This window comes from Gambusia affinis, linkage group LG12, assembly GCF_019740435.1.
Source record: "Gambusia affinis linkage group LG12, SWU_Gaff_1.0, whole genome shotgun sequence".
In the NCBI taxonomy this organism is placed as follows: Eukaryota; Metazoa; Chordata; class Actinopteri; order Cyprinodontiformes; family Poeciliidae; genus Gambusia; species Gambusia affinis.
This window is the reverse complement of record NC_057879.1, coordinates 22632812-22655954: the sequence shown is the minus strand read 5'-3', so window position 1 is coordinate 22655954 and position 23143 is coordinate 22632812. Positions and strand designations below refer to the sequence as shown.

Below are 23143 nucleotides of genomic sequence, written 5' to 3'. Positions count from 1 at the left end.
CGTGAGCTTCAAAGGTGTTTTTTAAGTTCAAGGGTGTTTCTGAGTAAAGGACTTCGCAGGGCCTATAGAGGGTTTGGACGACGCTAACAACCAAACGTATCTGTAAGTCGTAACTCAAAGGGAAGGAGGCAACAGCTTGGACAGAGTGTATTTACCTTCACCAGATAAAAATACACTTTTTTTCCTCGTTGTCTGAAGTTAAATCAGACTAAACTTCTCTTGTTTAAGATCAGTTAGAATTACTGAATTATTTCTGTTTCCTAAGCGCCAGAAAACTTAGTAACTCTTTACACTAATTATATTTAAACGCCATCTTTTATCTATGATTCATCACAACTTAAATCCCCCCCCCCAATAATGTTTCAGTTTTATTGTTTGAGTTTCCAGCTGAGAAAGCACTGACTATAACTCTGCAAAGACACAAAATATTAATTACCACGTATTTTTGGTCTAGTTTCTACTGCAAATATATTCAGTTGAAATAAGTCAGAACTAACTTTGCTTGATTGATGAATAAGTACTTGTATCTTCATGATGCAGATTATTTTTCTTATAACATTTAAAAATGTTTTGTTGTAAATGAAATAATCTGGCAGTTTGACTAGTAGTTTATCATCAATATTATTGACTTAATAAAACATGCTCCTATATCTTACTGGAAAGTTACTTCTGAGTTAGTTTTGAATTATTTCAAGCATACGAAGATACAGACAGTAGAAATGAAACCAAACTACTTTTTTAAGATTTTGTGTTTTTGCAGTGCAGACAATCAAGAAGGGAACATTTTATTCTTTTCTTGTCATTTAAAGTTTTCTCAGCTGGAGAAAATTATGGTACATCCTGTTCAGGGTTTGGATGGATTCAGAGTCGCCTGGTGACTTTGTGATGTAAAGCTGATTATGCTAACTAATCTCAATACTTGTAATATAATACAATAAGAAGTAACAAAACAAAGGTGCATCTTTTGTTCCCAAATGTCCAGAACTCTGTAAAAACTGTGTGGAAAAACATGTTCTTTAAATGATTTTAGAGAAATCATGTAGTCCTTTCATTTTGCTGCAGGCTCAGCTCAGGTGTTTCACCTTTTTATGCACTTTAGGTTTATCTTTTCTTCTTCCATCTTTCGCTAAAAAAGGAGAAAAGAATCGTGCTCCATTACAAACAATCCTATCTTCTGAGGTCAAGATCTTTATGGCAGATCTGGGACGACAGAAACACAGAAACTGACTTTGCTGTTCAATTTGTTTTGGGAGGGTCAGTAACTAAAGGCTAAAAATATCTGCTCACTGCCAGGATAAGGAAGGTACAACAAAGCTGTGTCATTCCATACCTTAAAGACAAATGAAAACTTATTACTATTTCAGATTAATTGGTCCTCAGAGATCTCATTGGGATTCAGCAGAAGGTTGATTTTTACCTGAACAATGAGGGGGAACATAATATCCGTTACGTCATTTTATTATAAACACCTTCTCAGAATGGCACTAATATGTTATCATTTTGTCCTTTGACTGATTTGAACACTTTAAGAAGATTTTCAGCTAATCTAAGCCAAAATGTGCCAAATACCTAAATTCTTTTTCATATTTGTGCTTCATAGAATTTAATTTGAACTTTGCTCTTGTGGGAGTTTAGTTTTCAGTGTCTCGCTTTTCGTTATGCTTTTCAGAAGGTGTCAAAAATATTCAGAGCAGGAAAATAAAACATCATTCAGTTCTCAAGAGCTTTGGCAAAAAAAAAAAAAAAAAACACTTCAGCCTGGCTGCAAGCACACAATTTTGTTAGATTAGTTTGAAAAATGAGCAGGTTAGTCTCAGTGTTCTGCCGCTGATCGTCAGGCTGGGAGATAAATTCACTGCTTTGAATAATATTTGCGATGTGGGATGTTATAATCTTCCAAACTAATGGATCACTGTGTCTCTCTAGTTATGTTTTATTATTGCAACTCAACTCTGGGATTTTTTTTCAGCAAATGTTACAGGCTTATTGCTAACACAAAAGTTAATAATATTTAATGTAGAAACATTTGACTCTCATCTGCAGGAGATTTGTTGGAAAAAACAAAACAAAGCTAAGGCAATTTTAGCATAAATGGAGCCATTTTGTTCATTCATGTGAATAAGAGGTTATTTTTAGATAATTTCAAGGGAAGCAAAGTCAGAAAAACATCCAATCTGTAGTTTCTGAAAAACTCCATCTGAAAATGTTAAACCCAACCAGAACCTAAACGAACTGAGGAGGAACAGTAAATATGGTCCACCCCAAAATTCACTGGTAGATTTAAGATCCCCAAGAAGGACCGGAGATCACTCTGAAAACAGGAAGTGAACTGTAGCGCATGGCATTCTGGGTAAATACAACCCAAATATGAGTCTAAACAAAACAAAACGAAATCCTACAACCATTAAAATCTGACACTACTACATTTTTGTTTACATTTTGTGAAGAAGGAAGTTGTGATCAGATTTTCTTCAGAGGTTTTTATTTCATTTCCTTCAGTGATTCTTGATGCAGCGCCGCCACAGGCGAGGAGGGGAACTGACTTTTTAAATGGTTTTTATCATTTGACACTTCAAAAACACAAAATACTACCAGGTATTTTAGGTATAGTTTCTAGTGCAAACATATTTTTTTTTCTCCACTCAAGCAGTTTATGGCTCCATTTTTGTCCTGGCAGCGCTTAAGTTAGTCTGCAAAATAGCGACAGCAGAAGTTATTCAGTCAGTTGGTTTTTCAACAACTATTGAAAACATTTTTTTTTAAACTGTATCTTCTGTTGAGCATTAATTATTCAATCTATGTATACAAAATCACAATATTTTGACTTATTGAACTCTGAACCTTTTATGAAAAAAACTAAAGCTACTACCAAAAACTAAACTATATATAATGATAACTAATAAAAACTGGCATTCCAAGAACATAAACGAAATTAGCCAAAAAAACCCCCCAAAAAACAAAACAACAAAAAACCAAGTACCCTTTACAAATATAACAGATATATCTTCACAGATTCTTTGGAGATATAACTAACCTGTAATGGAAAACTCAAAACTATTACAACCCTGGTTTGCACGTGCATTTGCTGCGAAAACATAGTTTTACTAATTATTTTTGGTTTAGTTTCTACTGCAAATATCTCAATAGACTTGAAATAAGAGAAAACTAACTTCAGGAAGCTTATTTTAATCAATAATCCTTACTATTGATTAAAGAGAAAGTACTAGTTATAAGTGAAATAATCTGCGACTGGTACAACTTTTTCATTAATATTAAGAAATTATTTAGTTAAAATAAGCTCCTATATCTTGCTGAAAATTTGCCTGTAAGTAACAAATTTGCACTAGAAACTAGACAAAAAAACTTTAAGGTTTTGTGTTTTTGGAGTGTGCAGTGTGAAAGTGAACCTTTAACAAATGTTTAAATCTTGGTCTCCAATCAAACAGAACCAACCAGCCTATCAGGAATGAAACCGCTTAAATCTAGCAGCCATTATGCTGTAAATTCATGAGAGGTGTGAATCCTTTGAAACCTAATCATCCCTAATCATCCCGACCATAACTGTCGAACTTAAACCTCCTGCCTACTTCATGCAGGTCCAAACCACTCCCTCGGTCACAGCAGTACAGCTTGTCTTTCCAGTTTGAAGCTACTGCAGCGACCCGAACCGCCTCACTGAGACTTTTCTCCTCAAACGCGCCCCTGAGATCAGCTGTGATTAACTCTTAAGCCAGGATTTTTAGCTGCACGTTCTCCAGGCGAGGCAAATCGAACGCAGCATTAAACAGAATTACCCGCGCCTGACAGATTGCGACGCGGTTCACGTTTTGGGTGAGCATGAGGCCCAGTGGTCATATAGTGCAATTTCCTGGCTTTGGACCAGCTTTTATCCTTGGCAACATTTTGTTTACTTAGAAAACCAATTTCTTTGACTGTTTACTCCTGGTTGAAATGATGCTGCAGCTTAACGCTGCTTTAAATGTAGAAAGCGCTCCGTCTTATCTTGTTTTCATTTGATCAGACCTTTGGTTTGTTTATATTTAAGGCTGATGAAAACCAAATCCTTTTAAAGCTCTACTCAAATCTGCATTTTTATCTCATTCAGGGTCCACTTTTGCTCTGTTTTACCCACTAAAACAGCAACAGTTGCTCGTTTACACAACTGAGAATAATTTATTTAAAATTAAATGAGCAAAAATGTTGTTATGAAGTGTTTTCAGGTTGCGTCTTCCAGCTGGGTTTGGGGGCTTTTTTCACGCAGGTTCACCATTTGATATCCACTCTGCAGGTTTGCTGAACTTCTTTGTCCTCACACACTTGCACTGAAGGACTCCCTTTTGCATTGCTGCTAGCTTTGAAGATCAGAGCGCCGCCGACTCCTCTGCTTCAAACGCTCGGGATGATATTAGCTTTTACTTTAACCAGTCCCCCTTAACAAGATCATCAGCCATGTCGTCTATCAAAAGCTCCACTCTTTATTAGTGCGTTTTCATTATTTTCCTTTTAAGTCAGTCGTTGTTGTTTTTCTCCCCCTGAAGGAGATAATTGCCCTCCATCAAAGGTGTCTGCCGGCGGGATCCTCGCGGAAAACTGGGCCCTAATTAAGACCGGAGCGCCGGAGCGGCAGGAGCTGTCAACCTGGAGTATGACTGCTGACCACCAGAATCCCTAATTGCCTCAGTTTTGATATCCATTCCCTCCTTTTCGTCCTCCTTCTCTCCTCGTCTTCATTAGCTCTCGGCTTGCTTCCCACTCGGCTCTCCCTAATGACTGGTCAAACGTACATCCCAGACAAACAAGCCCTGCTCCGCTGACTCTGCCCTGCAGCGTTCAACCTGCCGGACTGTGTCAGCACAACGCGTTAAGATCTGACTCTTATCTAAATGCACCACTTTAAGCTCAAATACTCGGCTAACTGTAACATCTGCGGCTTCCCCAGCAGATGTTTGGATTTTACCCCTAAATGGTCGATGATGTCGTTCCACCTCCCGCCATTGGTAGCTTTTGTTTTCTACATTTATTCCCTCTCACTTTACTGGAACACGCTCTGTTTTTCCTTCTGCTCATCTTCTGTTATAAGTGCAAGAAAGGAAAGTTTTGCAATGTAGAGCAGATTTCAGGTGCCGACCCGTTTAGTCCGCTTTAATCGAACTGGTTCGATTGTCTAGAAAGTCCGGTTCGTTTGGGGAGATGTGAATACACAATCGAACTCTGATGCGGACCAAAAAAACAAACTCTGGCTACAAACCACGGTCTCGGTTCAGTTGAAGTGAATTCTGGTGCGGTTTGAATATGTGAACTGCAAGCGGACCGGAGACCACTTGATAAACAGGAAGTGGACTATAGCACATGGTATTCTGGGTAAATAAAACCAAAACAAATGTGTTAGCGTTAGAGGGAGAAATGACTCATGGTTTTTCACTAAAGACAAAAGAAAAATCCTACAACAGCTAAAATGTGACGCTGCTCCATTTTTATTTAGTTTTTGTGAAGAAGGAAGTTGCGCTCAGTGTCGCCTCAGAAAGCAGCCCTCCTCTGTGACCCCCCACTCAGCTCCTTCAGACTAGCCAGCAGCAATTATCAAGTTTCTCTGAGCTCAGCATACGAGCTGCTTTTCAGTTAAACTCTGGTAAAAAATGTTGTTAAAGGGTTTCAGAAAGAGCAGAAGCATTTAAAGAGACAGAAGCCCAATTTCAAGACGATAAATTACAAAGTATAATTTCTTTTAAGTTGTATTTGCTGTTCAGCTCTGGGCACTGAACCTCATGGTTATTCCACCAAACATTGATTTCTGAACTCTTCCTGAGTCAAAACATTAATATTGTTGTTTCTAAATGAACATAAACTTGTTTTCTTTGCTTTATTTGGGGTCTGAAAGCCTCTTTTTGTTATTTTGAGAATTTCTCATTTTCTGCAAAGAAATACTAAATGTTGCTTGGAACTTCAGAGCTGTGTTGTCAGTAGTTCATAGAATAAAGTTAATATAATTATTTGACAGTGAAATTTTATTCCATAATGTGCTGTGAAAACACGACTCCGCCCCTTCAAAGGCATCGTGATCTTTCTGTTTGTGAGCTTTTGACTTTGAAGAAAGTAATAAAAATGTCTCCCTGTTTTATTTATTTCTCTAAAAACATTTTGTTTTTTATTTTGTATTGAGCTCATAGATGTTAGGAACCACCTGAGGAGAGGGCAGAAAACAAAGCCTCCATCGATGAGCCTAAAGGTCAGCTCTGAGGAGGCTGGAAACACTTTTCTCCTCCGTGAGTCTCAGGGCGAAACCAGACAGCCAGACGACGTCCCCCGCTGGGAAGGATGATGATTGCTGCCTCTCAATGCTCACATTTGCAGGCCGGATCCTCCATCTCACATCCTCCAAGACCCAGCATCCTTTGCTAAGCCCTCGCTCGGCAGCATTTACCCACATAAAATCAATAACACTCGAATGCTATTTCTCTGCTCCGAGGGGGAACGTCAGGCGAAATGTTTCACTGCAGTCAGAGCGTCTGTTCCTCCAGGGTTGGAGCGCAGACGAGCGGAGGAATTAAAGCTGATTTCATTCCCCCTGAAGACCCATGTGAGTTTTAACCACCAATTATTACCCGTGTTACCCTTGGGCACCAGATGACTCTGACCATGAAGATAATCAGAGCTGCACACTTTTTTTTTTAATGCACAAATCACGCCGTGCTAATCTGTGATTATACAATTTCTCCAAGGATTTTATTCCTCCCTGTTGTTTAATTACCAACTCCTATACACAGAGTCTAAATGTCACTCAATAATGCCGGCAGTATGAGTCATAACAACCCGCATATTAATCTACAAACCTGAGCTGTCAGTGACCTCCAAGACTTTCCAAAGAGCCAGACTCTAAAAGAAATCTTGGTTAACAATAATGCTAGAAATAAACTTCATTTAACCTCATTTGCCACGTTGAAATCAAAATATCTGGTCAAGAATAGCAAACAGAAATATTCAGTTACATTTCATCCCAATAAACATACAAATACACTCAAACCAAACATCTTAAATGGCTTCAGCTGACGTTACTTTAAACAAACTTATCCATGAGTTTGGAGCAGAAAAGCTAAAAACTTCAGTTTCTGTTCTGACAAGAGGAACAATAAAATTTAAATGTTTCTTTTCTTTGAACTGCTTATCTTATTAAAGAAATCCAGCTTTCATTTTCAACAAAATGGAAACACGAATGCAAGAAATGGGTTAAAAATGGACACGCATAAGATAATGATGTCCTACTGGCTACCAGCGCAAAAATGGAGTAGCGCCAAATTTTAGCAGTTGAAGGATTTTTTTTTGTGTTTGTTGTCTTTGTTGCTAGCACTAAAGGTGAATGTTTTTTGCTTGTTTTTACCCAGAGTTCTCTGCATTATAGTCCACTTCCTGCTTTTGAAAGCGCTGTAGCTTTCCTCATTGAAAGTTATAAGTTGAGTTTGGTTTGTATCCTGTGATCGTTTTTAAAGTGAAATCAACTAAATAAAAGTGAAATCAGGCATCGGTTGTTTTGACGTCCATCATGGCGGAGTGTGTCGCGTTCTGACGTCACATGCAAACACCCAATGGGGCCCCGGCCTTTGTTGGCCCCCGTCTAGAACCGCCCCTGTTGGGTGATAGCAGCGGCTATCGGGTTCTCAGATGTCAATACGACTCTTTTTTTATGACTTTAGGTAAAAAAAAATGTAGCCAAAGTGTCACAGAAAAAGTAACACTTTAACCACTTTGAACAGTGGTGTCCAAACAAAGTTCATTAAATTAAAAATGCAAAAATAATTATTATTTCAGTTTTACCTGCTCAACAATAAACTGTTTTTATGAAATATGTCCATTTTATAAACGCCTGGATGAGTTTCTCTAGATCTGGTTGAGTCATTCGTCCTCTAATCCTGGAAATGTTCTTCAGGTGACAGAAGACCGACTTTGTAACTGTCTTTATGTGTCTCTGAATTTCTGCTGTTTTACAACTGAGTGCTGTTTCTCCTTGTTTGGTTCTGGTTCTGGGGATGCAGAACAAAATCATTTAAAGGACCACAAATGGCCCCCGGGCCACACGCTGCTAAAGCATTATAAACTGGGGCTTCTGCAAGAAAACGAACATTTTCTATCGTGAACATCGTGTTTAATTCTGTTCATCGATAAACAGTCTCTGTCTTCACGTCGCCTTTATTGCTCCGAAACACCAAACCTGCTCCGTCTCCATCTCACCGCCTCCTCAGGTGGTCTGGGCCGAGTTTCCTCTCGCTCCCATCTCCTCCTCTGTCTCTTAAGGTTAATCCATCCAGCTCAGAAAGCGGTCAGGAAGTCAGGTGGGAAGTCAGACAGTGATGGCTCCTGCGGCGCTGTGAAGGACAAGCCCAGAGGAAGCAGATAAGGGTTCAGATGCCAGCAGAATAAAGAAACAGCAGACGGCGAGGAGGGGAGGCTGTCGGGGTCTCTGCTCCAGCAGGAGGATAAGATAAAAGATGTGGCTTCTTGTTGTTGGTGTGCATTTTGTTTTGGGGACTTTATGTCTTTATAGGCCGCAGCTGATGGATGGATCGGCTTTTAGTGAAACCAGGGCAGCAACACAGAGAGAGGGACAAGTGGGACAAGGTCACCCGTCATCTGTCCCGGAAAACTTCACTCTGCACTAAAGGCAGGAGTAAAGCTACGTGACGCCTCGACAATATCTTTACTTTTACTTTTAGTCTGTGAGACAAAAAAAACAAACTTCTCTGGTTTTTGGTCATTTACAATTATTGAAATTATTTATTTTTCCTAAATGCCAGAATTTTACTGAAAACCTTCTTCTACTTTTACTCCAATTATATTTAAATACCGTCTTTTATATTTGATTTTCCTCATCACAACTTCATTCTGCTGCCGCACCCAGCAAACCGTGAACGTTTGCAGCTTCCAGGTTTGTTTGTGTTTGAAGTCCATGTATGACTGTTATGATTCCTTGGACAGGTTAGAACAGGTCTATACAAAACATGTTCATTAAATCTTTTACACAAAATAATTCTCGGATTAGGAGATTTTACTTTGGTCAGTTCTGGCTGTTTTGAGGCGTTTCAGATCATCTGCTGCTGGCCACAAACTCAACGTTCACACTCGCACATGAAAATGGCTGCAAAAAGATACGAGATTATACAAACGTACATCTCTGAAAAGCATTAGTAGAGCCTCCTGCACAACCAACAAGAACACAGCAGGTGGTTTCTTGACGTTAAGTCAACTAAAAAACACTTGTCTTTTCCAGCAGCCATTGTACAGCAGTAAAACCAGTTGACCAAACGTGTTGGAGCTTCGCTGGGGTTGCTAGGTGATAGGCTGGGGTTGCTAGGCAACGCCTGTCAGTTGTGGCTTAACAGTAGCTCATTTTGACACATGATGATTAGGAACCTGCAACCTTTTGCACATTAGCTAAGAAGCACTATCTAACTAAAACCCATTCTGCTCTGAGTTGTCTTACAGTTTAGCTCTAAACAGAATTCTGCACCAATTTTTAATATTTTTACACTGAAGGTTCCTCATTCATCTTTAACAGTTTTCTAATGCATGTTTAGCTTCTTTTTTTCTGCTGTTTCTGCCTATTTCTCACATTTCTGACTTCAAATGTTTCTGCAGTTTCCACCAAAAACATTCAGCGCACAGCATTCACTGCACTTTCACAGGAAATGCAGGTTTTTTTCCTCGTATTTTCCTTGTCATGACAACTGATGTGCCTCCCCTGTCACTTCTCTTCCTATATGGATATATAGGATATATTATGTGTAAATGCCTGATTATGCAAATCACACAAACATCTAACAACTAGATTCTTTCCTGAAGCAGAGAAATGTCTGTGTTGTTTAAAATTTAATCTGGTTAAAAAAACATTATTATCAAGATTAAAATCAACTATAAATGGGCAGGACACTCTAAAAAGTGCTGCTTTTAATGTACTTTTGTGAAAGTATAGATTATTGTTACTAATCTATGTTTTAAGAACAGGCTGGGTGTTTTTATAATAAAGTGCAGATCAGTCAGTCAGTCGGTTTATCATCATGGTTCTGATGTGTTTATAGGAATATTAAGAAAAATAACTATATTTCAAACCAAATTATGTATATAACATCTCCATCAGCAGCAGCAGCTTCATTTAAAATCCTTATTAAGTAGAAAAAGTCCAATATGGACTTTCTGTAATTTAGTTAATAGAAGGACATTCGGACAAATGTTAGACTCAAAACTTTTCCCGGAAAGCTTAATGAGGTTTTGAAAGGAGATTAAAAAAAATGTTCTGCCTTATGAATGTTAAAGAAAAGAAAGAATGTGCATTTATTCTAGCTTGAAAAAGTTCTTAAACTAAAATCCTGTCAGATGTTCAAACAGGGAAACTGTTTACGCTGATAAACATCTGACAACAGGCACAGGCTGAGAGATGCAGATATAATCTGTCAAAATGCTTTTCATGCTTTTTATCAGACAGTTTAATGTTGGAAACCGATCCTAAAGTCAGAATGTTGCTTAGACAAATGTTAAAATCTAAAATATATCTGTGAATATCAGAGAGAGGATGGAGCGTGATGAGAATCAAACTAAAATCAGACGGAGGTTTCAGACTTTAGATTATTCTTTCCTGCAGAGGTTGAAAGCAGAGCAGCTCCACTACTTTTCGCTTTCCTGGATTTCTTCTCTCCCGTGTGGATTTTAACCTCCAGTAAGACAAAAGAAGCCAGCTGTAATCAGAATACATTATTTAGGCCGGGGTTGCATTGATAATCCCGGCTTTGATCAGGGAACAACCAAACACAGTTCATGGGGGGAGAAAACTTTAAATGCAGCGAATCTTTTAATTATGAGCAAAGGTATTTTGCTCAGTAAGGAGGAACAAAGCCAGTGATATTGAATACATAAATGATAAATGTGTCTTGAATTATAAACCATTTATTGTATGAATTATTAAACGGAGCGCTGTTTTCATCAGGGGATTTTGAGAATAAATTCGATTTGAGTCGTATGTTCGGTTAAAAAGAGTGGGAGAGAATCTGGTTCTGGTTCTGATTAACCCGACTCAAAGGAGTTCAGTATCGACTTACAGCGCTTTGCAAAAGTTTTAACACTCCCACTGTCACCAAACAATGTGTAAAAGTGTTTTTGTTTGGATCTGATCAATTAAGTTAAAAACACAGAAATAGAAACTCATTGGACACCAAACAGCCAACATGGTGATAAACTGAGGAAAAAGTGCAGCATTTGTTTAAAAAAAAAAGTTTTTAATAAATAATGTTTGTTTTTAACAAATCAAAATCAGAGAAATGGGACTTTAGTTTGGATTTTCACTTGTTTCTCTGCAGTTACAGCTGCAAGATATTCGACTTATATCTGGACAAAACTGAAAATATTTCACATTTTCTTCACTACTCAACTGTTGGCTCTGTTTAGGACTTTAACTAGGCCATTGTTACACGTCCTTAATATACAAATAGTAAATGTTCTGCACAGACTTTACATTCACCCACTTATGGTGGGAAACTAAATTTTGGCCAAATGACAGTGAAAGTAAATGTAGTTCTTCAATATTAGGGAATTATTTACTTTAAACAAGTTTTTGTATCTTGCTGAAAAGTTACTTGTAAATTATCTTATTTCAATACAATAACTTGTAATAAGATATTTGCATTATAAACTCAACTAAAAGTACTTGGTAAGGTTTTGAGTTTTTGCAGTGACTGTATGAGCGAACCAGGATTATAGTAGTTTATTGTTATAGTTTTATTTCGTTGTGACTTTGTTTGGTTAATTCAGTTAGTTTTAGTTCCTAGTAACTAACAACTTTATTTCATTTTTGTGTGCATAATTCAAAAACGTCAACATTTGTGATTGTGTTTACTTTACCTTCAGCAGAGAATAATGATTTTAAAAGATGGATTAAATTGTTGCTGAACAGCTAACAGACTCTGGACTAAAGTTTGCTCTGCCAACAGTGAAGACGTGAACTGGTTGTGTGGGGAAAATAAAATCAATTTCACACCAGTTCAAATTGGTAATAAATAGATTCATAAACACGAAAACGAGTATTTAATTTAGAATTTCAGCATGTTTTAGCTAGTTTTATACAAACACAATATAGTTCCAGTTAGTTGTAGTTTTTCCCATTAATTACTGTTTTTATTTATTTCATTTAGCAAAAAGATTTTTCCTTTTTCAGTTTGCGTTACTTCGTTTGTATCCACAGTTTTTCGCTCAATCGTTTGACTTCATCAAATCCTGTGGAGTTTGTAACCAGACGCAGACGTAGCGGTTTGAAAACGTTTCGTACGGATCTTTCCTTGTGGCTGAAATTCCTCCTCCGCTGTCGGGCGGATCGCGCCTCTCTGAAGAGACAGGAGCTGGATGAGGCGGTGATGCGGCTTTAATTCTCCCTGAAACAAAGGAGCCAGGAATGAGGTGCGCAGAGCCACTTAAAGGCTCTGGGGTAAAAATGGGATTTCTGACCTGCTGCAGTGATGTCACGCCGCGGCGCCCTGATTGACTGTCAAGAAGCCGGGAGGCGAGGGAGGGAAGTGTGCGAGGGAGGCGGCACGTCTGCTGCTGCCGGTGATGATGGAGACCACCAGGACCTCATTAGCTCCACGTTTCATCAAACATCACAGCAGCAGGGTTGCTCTCACTTCCTCCCTATACCTCTTTCTCCTCTGCCCTTCTTTTCATTTCCTTCCTTTCATCACTTCTTTCTTACCTCTGCCTTCCTCTCAGGTTTCATTAACAACGCAGGTCTGCTAATCTTCCCCCACGTCAAAGTCGGGGCATGAAAACGATAATGGCACATCCCCGTATCGTACATCTGCTGCCGCCATAATCATTTGTTTTTGTTAATGCCAAGGAAATGGAAATTGGTGGAGGTGTAGGAATGTAAATAGCTGCAGAGTTTCTGGTGGGGTGATATTTCAGGGCACATTAAAAGCTCTGGTTGCATATCATTGCTTTTCAGGGTGGAGGTCTGAGCAGAAGCAGGAGGAGAGAAAAACCACCCCCAGACACGTGCACTCATGCTAAACCGAACCTGCGGTTGCCTCAAACATACCAACACAATGTAGAGCAGCTTGACATACATAAATAGAGCCGGCATAATGATTTATGTGCATCCAGAGGAGAAAAACAGGCCACACACTTTGTGAAAATTTCATGTAAAAACATGCAAGACGGAGTCGGAGGGAAAAAGTGGGTGTAAAAAGAGCAAAGCGAGCAAAATGCCAAATTAGATCACATTCAAAATAAAAAGCAAACTGTAAAACTTGTGGTAATAAAACTATTCTAATACAAAGACGTGTTGCTTATAATAAAACGCTGAAGTAGCAACAGCTTTATATGACGGACAAACTAAAAAAAATTAATAAAATATAGGACAAAAATAGTCATAATATTCATTTTTGTAAATATTTTTGTATTTATAATTTGTTCTCATGCGACTTTATTGTTGTAAAATTAAACTTTTTCTCTTATAACATTAGGACTTTATTCTCATATTATGATTACATTCTCTTATTCTCAAATTTTTATGACTTTACTCACATTATTCTTTACAACTTTATCCTGGCAATATTTGCACTTTATTCTAATAATATGTTGACTTAATTCTCATAATATTATGTCTTTATCCTCATGCTAACTTTATTTTTGAAATATTATGACTTTACTATCATATTACAAGTTTATTCTTGCAATATTTCAACTTCATTCTCCTAATATCACCACTCAATTCTCATAATATTTTGGTTTAATTTACACAATATTATCTTTATTCTCTTTGTGAAATATTTTGACTTCATTCTCATATTATTTACATTTTTTTCTTGCAATAGTTCGACTTTAAAATCATGACTTAATTCTAATATTATGTCTCTATTCTCATACTAACTTTTTTTAAAAGTATTATCACTTTGTTCTCATTATTTTGTTGATTAATTTTTTATATTTTCCTTAGTGTGGTCCCAATGTGCCATTATATCTTTAACACATGTATAAATGAATAATTCAAAGGTCATTCCAGGTGAAGGTTAATTTCCTTTTTGTTCAGGTCAGAGTCTAAATGTTCAAACACACACAGGAAGATTACAGACCAACTAAAAACCAGCAGCTGCATCAGTAATCAGGCGGTGCAGACAGAACCACAGGTCCATTAATCAGGTGACTCAACAGGCAGCGAGCGACTTTAACAACCTGAGGAACAGAGCGGCAATCAGCGGAAACTTTCTGCGACGCATCAGAGGGCGTGAAGGACATTTAGTTCTCTGAAACATAAACGATTAAAACTCGCTCTGTAGCCGAGACTCTGTGAAAGACGACAACACACACAAAAATAATATTTGGTCTTAAAAAACAAACATTTTGTTTTTAAAATGACATTAAACACAGGAGTCTGTTCACGGGTCGTCATGTAATGTAACTTAGGATTAGCATGTTGCAGGTTTAAAGAAAAACCAGGAAACTTACAAGCTGAACGAGACGTGGAGTAGTGAAACAGAATCCAGCAAAGAAATATAAATACTGAAGCAAATGAGACAGGAACCAAATCAGAGGAGATGTGGAACAGCTGTGGCGGGAGAAAAAATAAATATCTCAAAACTAATGATCAAAATTATCTACAAACCCAGAGGACAAGGCTAAAACGGATCTAAAAGAAATAAATGTGCAAAGAACAGAACACAAGAATAAACTTAGAAACTAAACACAAAGAAATGAACCTTTATGGCAACACATTACGACCAATAATAATCACAGAAAAATCATCTGAAGATGGCACAACGGAGTACTAGAGCTGTACTATAAAAAAATTACATTATTACAAGAATAAAACCATGATACTAGAATTTAAATACTATAGGAATAAAGTCATGGTATCACCAAAATAAAGTTGTAATATTAATTGTAAATTCATGTTTTTTAAAAGAACAACAACCAAATTAACGAATCACAAACAGTTAGACTCAGTGGTATCATCCTGTTGTTGATCATGTGATGCAAAAAATAGTATTTTGCAAAATGCATTAATTTTAATAATGCTGAAAAACCTCCTCATCCTATTGCAAAAATATTTCAATATAATAATTACGGTGCGATATCAGCCTCACAGCAGGACTTCCTGGCTGCAGAATGTTGTAGATTATGATGTTTAAAATGCCAGATAATCACACACCGTTGGTAAAATACAACTTCAGCCAGTTGAAACGACTTTCACCTCCTTTATGTTCCACAAATTTTACAGATTTAGTGATAAAAAAGCCAAAGTAAATGGAAATGATGGAAAATGTTTGTTCTGTCAACTATCATCGTCGTAGGATTTAACAATAACGTCATGAATCCATGCTTTGCTATTGTTCAGCTGTAATTTATTAAAATGTTGACAATAATATAATACAGGCTTAATGATCATTGTGATGATCATTAATACACACAACATCTGAAAAGAACATTTAAAAATAAATTGCAGCTGAATCTGGTACACAAATATGCAAAATGTATTTTTATTTGTACTTTTTACTAAATAAATGTTTGTTCCAGAGTTCTTTCTTTATTCAAACTGTGCCGTTATACATGTAATAATTTAAATTCAGCAGCGTGACTTTCCTGCACTGGATGTTTTCTGTGTTGAAAACTGTTCTCTTCATATTTAAATCAGCACCAGGATGAGAGGGTTTTGGGGTAAACACACACATTCCTCCTCCGTGTGTGAAAGGGAGCGCGATTTAAGGTGAATCCTCTGTTAGACCCCGGGGCCTCCACCACTCGCAAAGCAATATGACAAGCTACATATGCCCTGGAGGCTGTGTCGCTATCTGTTTGTCAACAAAGCATTTCTGCTTCAAACCGCAGCGAGGCAATTCGCCAAAGTTCTCCAAAGTGTTGTTTTTTTTAATCTGCGTTCCTCACAAACTCACAGCATGTTTAACTTACACAAAAACCAGCAAAATGGGTGGATTTTTATTTCAACGTACAGAAAAGACTAAATAAAAACCCATTTTCTTTGATTTATTGTTACCGTCAAGTTTGAATGTCTGATGGAAGTTTGTTTATTGTTCTGATTAAGTTAAATTAAAATTTTTCGGATCATGTTGTACGGAAAACTCACTGTACACTTTCAAAAAAGATAAACTTTGGAGATTGGAAGTAGCTGATACTCCAAGACTTTTCTTATAAAAAAACAAAACCCAAATGAACCAGAACCAGAGAACCGTTTGTCTGCTGGTCTCAGTTCTATGATGAGACCAGCAGACAAATAAATCTTATCTGTAAGTTTATTCGCAGAGTAAACAAGTCCAATAATGGAATCATTATAGAGGACGTATTATGCAAAACTTACATTTTGGATGTTTTTGTACTTTTATTTGGGTCTTAACTGCTTCTAAAAAAAAACCTACCCATCTTGTTTTGGGCAGTAACTTAATGTTTTTTGGTGTTTCTTTGAAAATGAACCGTTTCAAAAACCTTCCAAAGGTAACGTCACAAATCAGAAGGCACTGCACCGTTACCTAGCAACCCCAGCAAAGCCTAGCCCGTTTCCTAGCAACCCCAGCAAACCCCAGCTTCTTTGGTCAGCTGGTTTAATCACTGTGTTTTGTTGTTAACTTACCATCCAGAAACCGCTTGCTGTATTCTTGTTTGCTGTGCAGGAGGCTCCACTTCTGCTTTTCAAAGATGTACAATTGTAGAATTGCACATCTGTTTGCAGCCATTTTTATGTGAAAGTGTAAACGCGGAGTTGGAGTGGGTGTGGCCAGCAGCAGCTTATTTGTATTTAAAGTGACAGAAGCCCAAAAACAGCTAAAAAAGGCAGAACTGAAATCTGATTAAGAATGATTTTATGCAGAACAAAATGTTACAAACATGTTTCATATAGCCCATAAACTCATCCTAACCTGTTGAAAGATTCATAAGATGTCACCTTTGACCATATTCCTTTAAGATTTGTATTTTGGAAATGTTGGGATGGTGAGGCGTCTTTTTTTTGTTTTTTTTTATTGTATTGTTATCTTTCTTTTATTACTGATTGTCCTTTTGAGTCTGTGATAAAACCTGCCTTCATATTTAAGGGAATTACTCTTCTTTCCTGCAGCCTCTCAGGATGCACTGCCACACCTGCTCTCTGATCACCAGCTCCGGCCATCTCATCGGCGGACGCCGGGGAAAGGAGATCGACCGGGCCGAGTGCGTCATCCGCATGAACGACGCCCCCACCGCCGGCGCGTACGGCCAGGACGTCGGCCGCCGCACCTCCCTGCGAGTCATCGCCCACTCCAGCATGCAGCGGGTGCTGCGCAGCCGCCACGAGCTGCTCAACGCCAGCCAGGACACGGTGTTCATCTTCTGGGGCCCCAGCAACTACATGAGGCGGGACGGGAAGGGCCTGGTGTACAACAACCTGCGGCTGATGAACCAGGTGCTGCCCAAGCTCAAGGTCTACATCATCTCCTGGCAGAAGATGCTGCAGTTTGACGAGTTGTTCAAGAAGGAGACGGGCAAAGACAGGTGAGTCTTTCACCGCCGTCGGTACATAGTTCTGGTGTGATGTCACGCTTCTGTGAACTTTGTATCTGACAGCCATCTTGGCAGGCAGTTGTTATGACAACAATGAACAAACCGCAAGCTTAGAACTAGCTCTCCCCTCGTTTCTGTCTAACCTTTAAATAATAAATAACTTATCTAGTAGAAAAAATAAAAATGTCTAAAACCGTCAACATTTTCTGGAAGAAACTTCTAAATGTTTTGACTTTCAAAAGTCAAAAGTGTTCAACTTTTGAAAACAGTAACAATAACAAAACTGCAAGAAAAACTACATATTTTCTGCATTTATTTTTCTGATGAAAAAACTTCAGTTTGTAAATGTTTCGCCCAAAACTCCTCCAGTGTCAAGTTTAGCTTCATCTGGTTCAAAGTCTGAAAATGAAGAACCTTTAAGAACCTTTTCCTGTCAAATTGTTCATCAGTTTGTATAAAAATAATAGCAGATCTGCACTGATGTTACGTAAAACAGAATGATGGCTTTTGCTTTTCACATGCTGATGTTAGAAATATCTCTAGCTGCAGATGCATCCTCTGCTACAAATGATCAAGCATTCACTAAAGAAATGCTGTCATTTCATTATAGGTGAATTTATTTTTGAATAACCTATTGAATTATTTGTTTGGATTTCATAATGTATTTATAATATTTTATAATTAAGCTTAAATGTGTAAATGAAATATCTGCAGAAAGTGGCGGATTTATTATCCAATTAATCGTCAGAATAATCGAATACTAAAATAATTGTTAGCAGCCGTACTAACGGAAATACTTATCTTCATTCAGCCAGCTGACTGGCAGTGCACAGCAGCAGTTTAGCAACAGATAAAACCAGAGAAAACATTTTAAATCTGCTTGTTTGTTTAAACCAAAAATGGACCCTTCTACAGTTCAAATAAAGTTGGAATAAATTAATATATTACTTTTGTTTTTCTCCTAATAAGTTAATTTCGCTTGTGAAAGTAGATGGAGCAGCTTTGTTGGGTGTAATTAAGCCTTGTCCAGATGGCGCTTAATTAATATAAATTAAAGCTGGATGGGAGGAGCGATCGCCTTTAGCAAATGATTTGTTTTTTCATATGGTTGCAGCCAGAAGCTCCTCAGTTTTAATCTACATTTTCTTTAGGAGTGAGTGTGTGTGCTTTGTTGTTTAAATGACCTCCATGTAAACAACGACCCGATTTAAAACAACAGTCTAAAGCAGCTTTTGTATTCCTGAACTAAAGGGCCAGAAGTTTCCATACACAGGAGAATGAAAAATGTATATTTTTTTGTATTTCAGACACCCAAGAAGATGAATTTGACAAAAGAGCAAAGAATTGAAATTATACTGACGGCTGGATCAGGAAGTGGTCGCTTGGTTGCACAAAACTTTAACAGAAAACATGAAACGAGCATCAGACACACGACACTGTGGCAAAACCTGTTTACACGTTTCAGAAAACTGGAAATGTTGCAGATCGACCATGAAGTGGTCCAAGACGTGCAGCGATTACACACCATCCCTCAAAAATTAAAACGGTTGTCCAATACAAAATGTTTGTCTTTTCTATGTATGGAAACTTATGGCCCGCCATGTATAACTTTAGTCAGCGTCACATACATTAGTGCACATTTTACCAAAAGAATCACCTGGATATTCGATATCCGGACGAGATTTCAGACAATTAAATTCACAAAAAAACTTTTGTTTCAATTTGGGTTTTTACAGTGAGATAACTGCAGACAGGGTTGGGCATGTATTCTGAAAATTTATATTTTCATCCTGATAATGATGTTTAACAAATTTTACTGACATACTAAATATTATTTCTACTATTTTCTCCACTGTTTCTTCCACAAAACCATCAGTTAATATCAGCAAATTTGGAAAAAAAAAAAACACAAAAAACTGGATTTCAAATGGGAATGTTTTTGAAAGCAGTATTTGTTTGCTGCGTCATTCATTAACAGTTACCTAAGACATAAACAATAAATACATTTCTGTCATTATTTCCATCATTATCATAACATCCATCCATCCATTTTCTGTTCACCCTTGTCCCTAATGGGGTCGGGAGGGTTGCTGGTAGTGCCTATCTCCAGCTGCGTTCCGGGCGAGAGGCGGGGTTCACCCTGGACAGGTCGCCAGTCTGTCACAGGGCAACACAAAGACAGACAAGACAAACAACCATTCACACACACACTCACACCTAGGGAGGATTTAGAGAGACCAATTAACCTGACAGTCATGTTTTTGGACTGTGGGAGGAAGCCGGAGAACCCGGAGAGAACCCACCATGCACAGGGAGAACATGCAAACTCCATGCAGAAAGACCCCGGGCCGGGAATCGAACCCAGGACCTTCTTGCTGCAAGGCAACAGTGATACTAACTGCGCCACTGTGCAGCCCGCATTATCATAACTGTACCACCAAATATTGTGATAGTTGTAGGTCCATATCGCTCACCCTTCCGTTTTCTCTGGGTTTTAATTGCTCAGCCTGAGTTTTTCCCATGATTCCACATTAATGAAATCTCAGCTGAAAATATTAATGTGCTTCTCTGCCATAGATCATCCTAAATGTTACACACTGGAACTTTTATAACTCTAATGCCATCATTTACGCCAGTTCATCTGCGCCCGCTGTGCAAGCTGCTGGTGTGCTGTGACCTGACTTATTCCTTCTCCAAACACATATTTATCTAACGGTAAGCTTCAGGGATTACACCGCTGAATATGATCCAAATGGTCTCTTTTCTTTCTCCCTCTGGACCTCAAACTGGAGACCCAGAGAGGTTCAGTGACAGTTCATTTTTCTGCAACACGTTTAGATGCAATCTGGAAAGAGACGTCAACAGTTAAAGTATTAATTTATTATGCTAATTACCACGTTGAAGGATAGTCATTGACGTAAATCATTTTGTCAAAAGGACTCATGCGCCAAGAAGAAAAACGACAAAAGCAAATAATTTTTTTGCAACATAATTTTTTTTTGCTATGTAAAACGTTAAGCATTCATCTTTTTACAACTAACCTTTTATAATAAGCAGAAACACGTCTGTCCAAATATTTTTTACTCCAGTAGCGACTTTGAGTCCAAATCTGATGGAAAATCACTGAAATAAGCTACAGATTAGGGTGATGGCCAGAAGGCCTTCCAACCTAAAAATACTCTTCTCAAAACACGTTAAAAATTATAGAAAACAAAATATTTTTCCCATTTTTATAAGAAGAGAAAATATCTCTACTTATAAATATTCATATTTACAAATTCAGATTTGGATAGTAACTAGTCACATTTACTCAATTATATTTACTTGAGTAACTTTTTTGAAAATATTTACTTTTAGGAGTATTTGTACTACACTCTATTATTATTATGAAGTATCTCTACTCTTACTTTAGTAAAATTTCTGGATTTTCTCCCCACTGAATGAAAAACAAACACGTTTTTCACCTGACACAGACACACACCTGCAGTTTTCTGAACCTCTGAAAACAAATTTCTGCCTTAAGACAAACTCCGATCTGTTGCTGAAAAGTCACTTGCAAGTTAGTTTGGTCTTTGTTCCAGATTTTATGCTGCATAGAAGCTGAATGCTGCTCCTCTGTGTTTGGTTCTGGTTCTGGGGATGCAGAGCAGAACCAGAACCAGAAGACCTGAGGAGTCTAGAAGGTTGCTATGACAACACCAGCAGATCTTTAATGAATGATAATGCTGAGTCTGTCTACCTGGTTTTAGTCAGAACTCCAGCAGCAGCGTCCTGGATCAGTTTAGACAGACCTGTGAAGACACTGTTGCAGTGATCAATGCGACTAAAGATGAACACAGATGAGTTTCTCTAGATCTTGCTGGGATATTAGTCCTCTTTTCCTGGAAATGTTCTTCAGGTCGACTTTGTTTATCTTTAGAAATCTGGAAATAATTTCACAACAACTTATGAGATTTTCTAGTCAAGCTTGGCGAGAAAAATGTGATTTCAGGTGGGGGTGTCCTGATTGCAATTACCGTTTTTTAAAAAGCCTGACCTGCCGATTCCCATTTTGGTCAATACCATTTTATTTTGGTCTGAAACTGCAAACGTTCAAACGTGACCTGGTGATCCATCAGTCAGACCTGCAGAAGAGGACAGTGTTTAATTATCTTTGCTGAGGTAGATAAGGTCGGCTTCACATGTTAGTATCGATCAGTCACCTCTAATTTCCTGTGATGTAAGCTCGTCTTCACTGGGTGATTTATTTATTTTTATTTTATTATTTTTTGCATTTGCTTTTTTTGAGAGTTGCAGTTGAGAGGTAAAAAAATTAATGCAAGTCACACAAAAGAAACGGTGTAATGTCTGCCCAGTTCTGCTTTATTTAAAGCTGAAAAGGCATAAAAGGTCTTCGATTTAATGAGTCCAAGCTGAGTTCTTTGTCTGGTGGCCATTATTGCTTAATGAATCCCCAACCATACACACAGGCTGTGTTCGTCTCTTCCTGTCTTTATCCCAGCTTTTGTCTGGAGTATCATTGGAGATTGGATCTGAATTGGGCTTAAGACAGATGCCAGGGGAGGAACATGCCAAGCGGAGGATTTAGAGACTGATTCAGACATCCATCCCTTCGAATCTGTGCCTGCAATTATAGGAGCAGCTTACAGTGAGAAGGCAGCTTGTGTTACTGTTATTTACTTCTTTTACGCTTCGTATTTTTAGACTTTAACATCTGTGAGGCTTAGCATTGGTCTTCTCTGCTCTGTGGAGTGTTAAATCACCTCTAATGTCGGGCTACATTCAGAGGAATCAATTTGTTTGCATATATATTTTTTTAAAATCCACATTGTAACTTGCTTTACAAAGTGGAAAATATTCCCACTAAGAGCAGCATCAATAGCAGATTTTCTGAATAGTCATCAGAGCAATCAGCAACTCTGCAAACTTGTAATTGTAATTATTGGTTATGCCTTTTGAGTAAGGGTAATTATAATAATGTGGGACGACGCCACATTCCCCCGGTTCTTATAACAAAGCCAGAGTGGCGCTGAAAAGCAGGTGTCTCTCTGCTGCCTTTGTGCTAAATTGCCAAGACAGAATGAGACTCAACTGGTAATTAAAGGCAAATTAGCTTTTAAAATATGTGCTTTTTTCCTCCCTCCTCTGGTGCTTTATGTGGCCAAAATGGTTCATAACCAACAGCACTGATGTGACGCGGTCCGCTGGATGTGCAGGATCTCAAAACATGTCGGATCTGGATGATTTTGAAGCAAAACTGAATCCATAACAATAAAGACGTTGTGGTTTATGAGGTTGGAAACAAGGAAGACAGGCGGCCACAGCAGACAGAAATGGATGTGTTTAGTATCCAAAGTAAAGTTTTTGTAGCCGTACACTTAAATGTGACCTGTTGTTCTTCCTTGAACAGGTTAGGATAAGTCAATGGGCGAAACAAAACGTGTTCATTACAGTTTTTATATAAAATCATTCTTTAACAATCAGATTTTATTCTGCTCAGTTCTGCCTATTTTGAGCTGTTTTGGGGCATCTTGTCTCTTTAAATCTAAATAAGATGCTGATGGCCACGCCTCCCAACTCAACGTTTACACTTTCATGTAAAAATGGCTGCAGACAAGTACGC

At 38.0% G+C, this 23143-nt stretch overlaps 1 protein-coding gene across 1 annotated transcript in view; it reads left to right on the top strand.

The window, feature by feature from the left end:
* The window catches only part of st6galnac5a (ST6 (alpha-N-acetyl-neuraminyl-2,3-beta-galactosyl-1,3)-N-acetylgalactosaminide alpha-2,6-sialyltransferase 5a), a 66395-nt gene that overhangs the window by 25593 nt on the left and 17659 nt on the right, over nucleotides 1–23143 (top strand). The window contains exon 3 of the mRNA XM_044133671.1: nucleotides 17099–17511. Within this exon, the coding sequence (XP_043989606.1) occupies nucleotides 17099–17511 (413 nt within the window). The remainder of the gene's footprint in view (nucleotides 1–17098; nucleotides 17512–23143) is intronic.